Source organism: Thamnophis sirtalis, unplaced genomic scaffold (genome assembly GCF_051295495.1).
Source record: "Thamnophis sirtalis isolate CommonGarterSnake01/CBP01778 unplaced genomic scaffold, rThaSir2_p1.2 scaffold_5, whole genome shotgun sequence".
Taxonomy (NCBI): Eukaryota; Metazoa; Chordata; class Lepidosauria; order Squamata; family Natricidae; genus Thamnophis; species Thamnophis sirtalis.
Window position 1 is genome coordinate 114,835,245 of NW_028261385.1, and position 9,743 is coordinate 114,844,987.

Sequence of the window (9,743 nt, forward strand, 5' to 3'; positions counted from 1 at the left end):
ATCGACGTTTCACGTAGACAGAGACACCCTTTGCACACATTCATCTCTTGAATAATTGTGTCCAAAGCTCTTATTTCAACACTCCACTGTCCTTCAAAATACGAAACCCGCCCGGCGCACTCGTAAAGGAGACGGCAACGCTGCCGCCCTCTCGTGGCCGTAAAAAAGGGGCGGCGGACTTTACAGCACACGCGGTGCACTTCCGGGGGAAATTGCTAGCGAGTGCTCCCCCCCCCCCCCCAGCTCCTTCACCCTCGCCTGCTGGTCCTTCTTTGCTCGCGATGGTGGGGAAAATATTAAGGCGGAGGAGGCTCCACCAGCCCGCGCCGAAGCCGACACAGCCACAGCAGAGTGGGGGCGAGGAGGTGTTTTCGGCGGCCGTGCTGACCTTCAGCGCTAACACCGGAAAGGTGGGTGGCGATGGTGCGAGGAGGAAGCTATGAAAAGAGGAAGACACGAGCGCAAGAGACACGTGCTTCTTGGGGGACGATGCTTGTTAACTGCCCCCCCCCCTCCTGTGCAAAGCGCATGGGCAGTGAGATTGGCGGGCTTGAAGTTTTGTTCGTCCCCCTGGTTACTTTCTAAGAGAGATGCGTAGTATGTCTTCCATGAAAGGAGCATCAATGAGAACTAAAGCTTGCCCAGATACTTTTAGATTAGGGAAGCGTTTTTGTGCTTTGCATCCTAATTCTTTTGAAGACTAAGGCCTATTAATCGGAGGAAGCTAACTGCCAAGAGACACTTGGCATGCGATTTGCGTTGTCAGTCCTTATTTTCTAGAATTTCAGGATGGTTCATAGTTGAAAGGGAGGTCGGAAGAGGGAAATGACTCATTTTTGCCTAATGTTTCATTACCATCCCTTCCCTCCTCCCTGTTAATTTCGATCGTTTACGTATCATACTTTCTCAAGTGGCAACACATCCTCGTTAGTGGGCATATCTTATAACCTGTGTTCCCTATTTGCAATTCGCTGGCTCTTTTGCGAAAGTTCCATCATGGTTTAAGACTCAAGCTCAGTGATTTGTTCATGGAATTTCAGATTATTCATTGACACCCAAATATTATATGAACATAAATTCAAAAATACTACTAACTGATACTAAGAATAACAAATACATAAAACAGGCCAGTAGCAATATGTTAGCGATAGAACTGATGGAGACAACTTAAAGCCATTCTCACTGGGTAACACTATTTTCACACTAGTCACCTCACTTTAAGAACTGGGAACTGTCATGGAGTTCTACAGAGACACCCCACTCCCCAAGATTGGCTCCAATTAACCTTCCATCATTTATTAACCTGTTGACTCCCAGACATTTCTCGACCCCTTGGATAACCACATTGAAACGTTGGTGTCCATGCTGATTACTTTGGAGAATCCTGGTTTAATTAAAACAGTGCAATGTGACATCTTAATATGAGAATATGAGATACCTACCTTGGTGCACACCAAACTGTCTAATCTGACTTTTTAAGGAGTTGGTTTTTTTTAAAAAAAGTTAAGGACTTGGTTCTTATTGAAACTTCGCTTTAATCACCAATGTACAATCAGGTTATAATGGAGACAGCTTCAGTTAAGTACAATATAGCACCATTATTAATCATCATTGCATCATATGCCCCATAAAGGCAGCTACTGTACATTACAACACGTTTCAGATAAGTTGCAGTTTTTCCTATCTGCCCAAGCTTAAGCAAAACATTCTTTTTATTTCCATCCCATTGTCAATGGAAACTTTATTTTGTCAAGATCATCACTCCTATTTGCTAATACTGGAGACAAAAGGTATAGTATAGGGATTCTCCACCAGGTGGTGATATAAGACAGATCTGGATCCTTTCAGAAAAGCAGCCTTTTCTCGATGTAGTGTTTATTTAGTAGAGGAAACTTCACAAGTGTATGCTGGAAAGGATAGCCGGAAAACAAATAAGTATCCTTAAAAAATATTAAAACCTGTTCCATAACTGGAACTGCAGTTTGGGAATTATCTATGCACATAATATGCTTAAGATTGCTTATCTTATTGTGAAAGGAGAAATTTTCTGAAAGTTAGAACATTTACGGTAATCAATAGAATAGCTTGCCTCCTACAGTTTCATCATTTGGAGATTTTCAAAAATGGACTAGATAACCATTTGACCAAGATAGTATGAAATCTCCTGCCTTGAACAGGATTGGACTAGAAGACCTCTGAGCTCCCTACCAGCCTTATGATTCCATCTTTTATATTCAACCAATTTTCAGTTTGTAGTTTTGATCACTGTGGTTGACAGTCTGAGAAAGGCTGATATTTAAAAGTAATTCCTATATCTAAAAAAGAAAAGAAATTAAGTTGATTTTCATTTAAGCTGCATTTTTATTATAACAACAGTAATGTTTTAATTCTTGCATTCTTGAATAGAATGGCAAAAACAGCAACCTCATATATCTCAATATGATTACAATGACATTTTGAGGAAAGAAAAGAAAAAGTACCCCCAACAAACAAACTAATGTTCTTATAGAGGTATTAAACCCTGTTCCATAACTTTTGATGGATGGACTCAGAATAAGTCAGGTGCTGCAACTGCTAGCCTGGCCCTTAAAGCAGCAGGCAGAGGCAGTGGGGGGAGGCATGTGATCTGGCCAGCCAGATGCACTGCACAGTCGCTTTCCCCATTGTGCCCATGGGCAAGCAAAGACATGGTGGGACGGAGTGGTGGCCAGCCATGGGAGGCATGTACGACGAATCTGGAGGAGGGGACCGAACGACCGGGTGTCATGGCGTGGTGCCACCCTCACCTCACTACCTGCCTTGTGGCAGGGGCACCGGCAGCATGCAGAAGCAAAGGCACAGGGAGGCCCACGAACTGGCCCACAGACATGGGCACCTTCCACGTTGCAGCTACGGGCAAACAAAGAGGAAAGGCATTGTTGGGCAATCCCACGCTCGGGTTTCCTGCTCATGTGCTGAGTTGCCAGCATAGCCATGGGAAACACTACAGATGTGACTTCATTTTACAGGCTAGATTTGCTCTTTCCCCCTTCCTCTCTCTCTCTCCCTCCAGAAAGGGAATCTCTGCCTTTCAACACAGGCAACAGGCTGATGCACACAATCTCCTTGCTTCTGCCCAGAGCAGTTCTCTTTCATTGTCAAAACTGGGAAGTCACCCAGGGGCAGGGGTGGTGCCACACCGTAGCTCCTGTATGCTCGATCCTGTGCATCCTCCAGCTCAGCCGCACATGCGGGATAAGCTTCCCATGGCCACCGTCTGTCTTTGCTTGCCCGTGGCTGCCATAGCTGCCGCATTGTGTGCCTACCCCCTGTGCCTCTGCCTCCACCTGCTGCTTGGAAGGCTGGGCCCATGGTCACAGTGCTCAGACTCACCTGTGCTGCACAGATTGTCAGCCCCCATATGCTTGCCACTTCCTGTGCTGGCCATGCCCCCCCAGGGCTGACAATCTTAACTGGGGCTTATTTGGGGGGTAGGGCTTCTATTAGGAGTATCCTAAAAATCATGCTAGGGCTTATTTTTTGGTTGGGTCTTATTTTCGGGGAAACACACTATAAGTTAATAAGCTAAATATACTAAATAATCAGCTTGAAGAACAGGGTGGTGATTACATAAATTAAAATACCAAGTGGTTTGAAGTATTATATGTTCTGCAAAAACACTAGCAGTGTTTGCATACTATAGATTGGATTACAGTAAACATGCCCCCTTTAAAAGAAGAAATGAAGTTATTGCTCCAATTCTGTATATCAAAATGGAGACAATGATTAAACATTGGTTACAGCCCATCTTTATTTTTGTTCTTGTTAGGGCAAGGGAGTTCTGACATCAGACATTTTTTCTGGGGTGAATATTGATCCAAAAATTCTAGTGAAGAAGTTGGACACTGATTCAAGGAATCCTGTTTCAGTCATAAAAGGTAAGAATTGAGTGTCTTTTACACATGGCTGTTGCAATGAATAAGAATGTAAAAATGGATAAAATTTGACTATAATGACTGTAATTTGATTTGATTTTAAATTGATAAATTGGATCAAGCGATAGAAGTGGAAATAGTTTCATATCAAACTGAATGCATACTTTTCTTCATGCTTAACATGATAACAATGATTCTTTGGCTGCTTCCTACTTTGTGAGAAATAGATGATCTCAGGGGACTGGAATTCTCCCCATTAAGACTTGTCTGTGATGTGATCCTGGTTGTCAGGGCATGTGAACTGGATCCAGTTCATCTCCCTAACTTTAATCAGTGCTTGCTCCCAAAAACACAGATTTTACTCAAGTTGGGAACATTCTGCAGTTCTCAAAGTCTATCTTTCTGGTTTTTTGCTCATAATACTCTTCCCTCCCTGACTATGTATGAAGTGCATTTATGTCAAAATTGCTCAGAAGAGAATGGAAAACTGCATTGCAAAACTTACTGCTGATTTCTTTAATGTCCTGTATTTTTACTGTAATAATTAGGCTAATCTTTTCCTAAACAACAACTTGCAAAAATGACTGTTGTAAAATTATTTAATTTTTGAGAAATGTCTTAGTTATTGTTATTTGTTATACTGTTCCTCAGTTTACCTGTCTATCTACAAATATACACACAGATACACATGCATACAGACATGCACACACTAAGTAAGTATCTTGTGGTGCTTCTTGTCCCTTGCGAGAAATTTTCATAATATGTAGAAATTGGTTCAAGAATGCTCTATATCTTTTAAAAAACAGATTTTTAGCTCTTGGTGTTTAAATATGAGCAGCTAGAAGCTGGGCATGTCATTCTTGTCTAAGATGATATATCCCCCACCCCCCTCAAAAAAAGTTTACTTATAAGTACTTGTCTGCTTTTAGTTCAAGACAAAGTTTTTGGACAACTGATCTTATAATACTGATAATCCAATACAGTATTATTCTGTAATATTATTTAACTAATTAACTGTCATATGGATGCCTTCATTGTTGGCAAACTTGCATCCTCCAATCTATTACTTTCCAGTCATTAAGATTATTTACCGTATTTTTCGGAGTATAAGACGCACCAAGGTTTTGAAGAGGCAATTAAAAAAAAAAAAAGTTTTTGCACTTTGCAAACCTCCCCAAAACAGACAGTTTTTCATGAAAACGGCCCATTTTTTTTTCTTCAAAAAAAGGGCATGAATAACCCTTAGGAGGCTTGTAGAGTGCTCCTGGGGGCGGGGGAGAGGGGCAAAAATGAGCAAAAAACAGCCCATTGTTTGCTTATTTCTGCCCTCCCCCGCCCCCAGGTGCTTGTAGAGTGCTCCTGGGGGCGGGGGAGGGGGGCAAAAATGAGCAAAAAACAGCCCATTGTTTGCTTATTTCTGCCCTCCCCCGCCCCCAGGTGCTCTCTGGAAGCCTCCATAAGGCTATGTACAGCCATTTTGGTGAAGGGTGCGGGGTTTCTGGAAGCAAAAAATGCTGTATTCAGTGCATAAGACGCATCCAGATTTTCAGTCACTTTTTTGAGGGAAAAAGGTGTGTCTTATACTCTGAAAAATATGGTACATTTTTATAACAGAGTTAGCTCTTATCTTGTAGAATTTTTATGAGTTAGAAGTTGCTATTTCAAGAATCTCAAATCTATCCTCTAAAATCATGTTTTTAAATTCCTACCATTTGAATCAAAGATTTGTTATATTCAATACTAATATTTTGCCGTTTCTGTGGTAACTAGATTGCAAAATGAATTGTTTTCATGAGGCTTACATTTTTGGAAATAAAACAGTCGGGTCTTCGAACATGACATTGTGTATAGATATCATTAGGTCTGAGTTTAAAGCAATAGAGGCTGTAACATCGAGATGCAGCCAATTTTTTTTAAAAATGTTTTTTTGTTTCTTCATTCTTTGCTTTTCTTACAGTTTGACTGATTTAAGATTCTGGAGAACTAAACATCCCTTAATGTCCTTGTTGATTCTAATATATTTTTTTGAAAAGGATAAGCATGATTTTCATTTGCCTATTTAATAACTGATAGAAAAATGTTTTCCAGGCCTTTCTAGAAGGAAAAATATTTTAAAATGAATTTACAAGCTTCTGCCAATATATGGAAGCAGACTTTTGTTCTTGCAGTGGAACTTCTGCTTCCTTTCCTTCCTGCTTGTAAGAGTTGGTTCTCATACTATCAACACTATCAGTGTGAACTAAATACGAACAAATATGACCATGTGACAACAAAGGACAGATGGAAAAAGGCGAGAAAGGAACAGGCAATAAATTAAATAGTGCAGGAGGGAAAAAATTGAAAAGAGTTTGAACACTACTTCTCTAGATATTTCTTCTTGTTCTGCTTGCTCCATTCCAAAAGCCCATCTCCTCTCAAGATTCGCCAAATTCTCCCAACATTTTCTAAACCATTCTGCCAGTTTTGAAAGGCTAATACTCTCCTACTAATGTCTCAATACCTTTTGCATTGTCCAATGTGAAGGTGGATTCCCCAGTTTTGGTTCTCCCCATAATTCTATGGATTACACAACCACGGCTAGAACTCCCTGAGCCGATGTGCCCAGGTTAGGAAAGAATGCTATTCAGCAGGAGACGACAACTTTGTGGACAGTGGGGTGGGCGGGTGGAGAGTATTCTATTCTTCCTGTCTCCACATGCTCACTTATTAATTGTAAAACTTAAATTGATTAGATCAGGAGTGTCAAACTTGATTGCATTGCAGGCCACATCAGCATTGAGATTGTCCTCAGGGGGCATGGTCCAAGGGGAGACACGCGATCCTCGCTGGGCCTGGGCAGCCACGGCGCTGATGAGGATCTGGCTTTCCCTTCTCATGGCCTTTCTATCTGGCCGCTTCACCTCCTTTGGGCTCAGTGGGTCTGCCAATCTGCATTAGCAGCTTGCGGTGGGGCCAAGATGTATTGGGGAAGAAAAGGGTGCACCTTTTGCCTGTTGGGCCTGGGTTTGTTCTACTACCTCTACTTGTGCTTTCTACCTGGCCTTTTCTCCTTTGTGCTGGATGGGCCTGGTGCTCCGGGCAGTGATGGCAGTGGCCTAGTGGATCTCTATGAGCTCTGGCTGCCACAATGGTAGCGGCATCCCACAGCAATGCTGAGGTGTGTCGGGTGCACAAGAGGAACACGCTCCACGTGTAGGTCAAGGACAAGACCGAGAGAGCTAAAGAGTTGACCAGTGGTGACCTGCTCTCCAACTGCAAACCAAAACAGACAGAACAGAGTAGGCAGCAGCCGGCCCACCCCCTGCTTCACCTTGTCTTGGCCCACAGCAGTAGCCAGAGGCAGAGATGCAGGGGAGAGGCACACGGTCCAGCCTGCTGGATGCGCTGGGCAGTCATCTGCCCTGTCCCAGCCACATGGGATGGAGCAGGTGCATCCGGTGGTCCGCATCATGTTCCTGCCGCCACCACCATGACTGTTTTCTTGGATGGCCAGATCCAGAGCCCCTGCTGCAGGACACACCCACCCACTCACACATTTGAAACGCCAGTAAGCACGGCTGTCCTGAAACTGTAAGGGGCTGTCCCGCGTCGGCCCAGCCTATGCCATCCTGACAGGTACATGTGCGCATAGAAGGAGGCAAACGCACACACAGGCCCACCCCATCCCAGTGTGCGCCCAACTCCTGTGTGCACGTGTGCCTGCTGGGACAGTGGGGGCTGGGCTAAAGCAACACGTGTGCCCATCACCTCCTGCATGCATGCGTATTCACCGGGATGGGAAGGGATGTGGACTGACCTCTTTACCACATCATGGGCTGGATCCATCTTGTGGGTTTTGAGTTTGACACTTCTGGATTAAATGAAAGCTACATGGAGCCATTATAGTGGCATGGCATTATAATCATTATAGTATAAAATTGCGATTTCAGTTCTCTAGACTATTGAGATCTTTGGAAAATTCTTTACACGATCAATTTTTTAAAATTAAAATATACACTGTATAACAGTACAATAATACACTACATTCTCTAATACTAGTGCAGTAGTAGAAAGTGTCAATATTTCCTTTCTACAAGTAAACGTTGTTGGCTTAACTAATATAACTATGCCATCTCACCATGGAATGCCACCTGGTTTTATGGCAGGACATAAGGTCTTTAGCGACACTAAGAGCCATGCAAGAGATATTATAGATACTGGCAAACTCTCCTGAGCAGGACAGATCTTCACTGAGAAAAGCAAATCATCTCACTTATCCAGGATGAAAATCAAGACCAAATCCTATACCAGCTTAGTCATAAATTCAATCAAATTATGATGTTATGATTGCTGAGCATTAGATGACAAAACTCAGTTCCCTTTGCCTGACAACTAAGGAACAAAGAATTGCAGGGTGACTAGAAATAAATTGCCAAAGTGACAATTGCCCTTAACATGGACTGATATACCCATTGAGGTTCCAATTTTTGTCCAATTTTTCTTGAAAACATCCTGAAATGCTGCACCCCCAATTCCAGGAGGCAAGCTGTTCTATTGGTTAATTTTTCTCACTGTCAGGAAGTTTCTCATTAGTTCCAGGTTGGATCTTTCTTTAACGAGCTTCAAACCATTGTATCTTGTCCTACCCTCAAATGCTCTGGAGAATAAATTGATCCCCCACCTTTTTCTGGCAGCCCCTCATGTACCTTATCTTATGTTTCTTATTCTTATATTTATGTTCCCATGGTTCCCAAGTGTTAATCATCAATATTTGAATGGAACTAGAGGATGACCTAGTGCATTTCACAAATAACTTGTGTCTCTAATGTGGCAATACTCTATTCTTTCATTGTTACTAAAAATCAAATTGGAAGGACCATAACAGAGAAGTCAAACTCAAGACCTGCAAGCCAGATCCAGCCCATGATGGGGTTAAGACTGGCCCACGGGGCCACTCTAGAGATCACCACCTTGGCCCTGACCGAGGCAGTGAGCACATGGGGCTGGCATCCTCGGTGCAAGGGGAGCACTCAGAACACAGTCAGCTTGCAGGGCAAGATGGTCACCGGGGATGCCAGCCCCCTTGTGCATGTTGCCTCCTGTGTGCACACCCAGGGGAAGTGCTCTGCTGGGCTTGGGTGGGCAGGGGCCGAGGAGGCAGGGCCAGCCCCTTGCTGTGTTCAGGGCAGCCTCACAGGCCAGATCTGACCATATTCCAGGCCAGGTAGCTGCCATGAAGTTGTAGATCAGCATGTAGTATAGCCCAGCAGCAGCGCCACTCCCATCACCAGCGCCTCTGTCGCCTCCATGAGCTGCTCGCCCACCCAGCCTTGCCCACTGGCCCCATAGCACTTTTCTTTCACCAGGACACCCTTCCCTGCCTCCCACCCTCCATATGGGAAAGCCACACCACCAGCAATGCTGCCACCCTCTCCGCCTCCCCTCATCCCTTCCCGGGTAAGGAGGGGAGGGAGGAGATGGGAATGAGAAGAAGGAAGGGGGGAAGGAAGAAAGGAAATGGGAATGAGAAGGAAGGGAGGCAGGAAGGGAGAGAGGGAGGGAGATTGGAATGTGAGGGAGGATCTGAGAGAAGTCCTGCATTAGCACTTGGCCACCAACAGCCCTTTCGCCGTCGCCTTGTCCTCTCGGTGGTCTTCCATCCTATCGCTGAGGATGCTTTGCTTATAAAGCTGGGTCTCCTCACATGGAGAGGGAGTGGGCCTGCCTCTGACCCATGCTATTACCTCCTGCACTACCATGAGAAACCTGGCCATGGAGAGCAAGCATAGCAGCAGAAGTCTGATGGAGGAAGTAAGCGCGGCTAGGTGCCCCCTTGGGGAAGCTGGACTG

At 44.2% G+C, this 9,743-nt stretch overlaps 1 protein-coding gene across 1 annotated transcript in view; it reads left to right on the plus strand.

The window, feature by feature from the left end:
- Positions 1-216: 216 nt before the first annotated feature.
- SLX9 (SLX9 ribosome biogenesis factor) overlaps positions 217-9,743 on the plus strand; it is a 21,398-nt gene continuing 11,871 nt past the window's right edge. The window contains exons 1-2 of the mRNA XM_087716657.1: positions 217-410; positions 3,809-3,917. Coding sequence (XP_087572783.1) covers positions 282-410; positions 3,809-3,917 — 238 coding nt within the window. The 5' untranslated portion in view covers positions 217-281. The remainder of the gene's footprint in view (positions 411-3,808; positions 3,918-9,743) is intronic.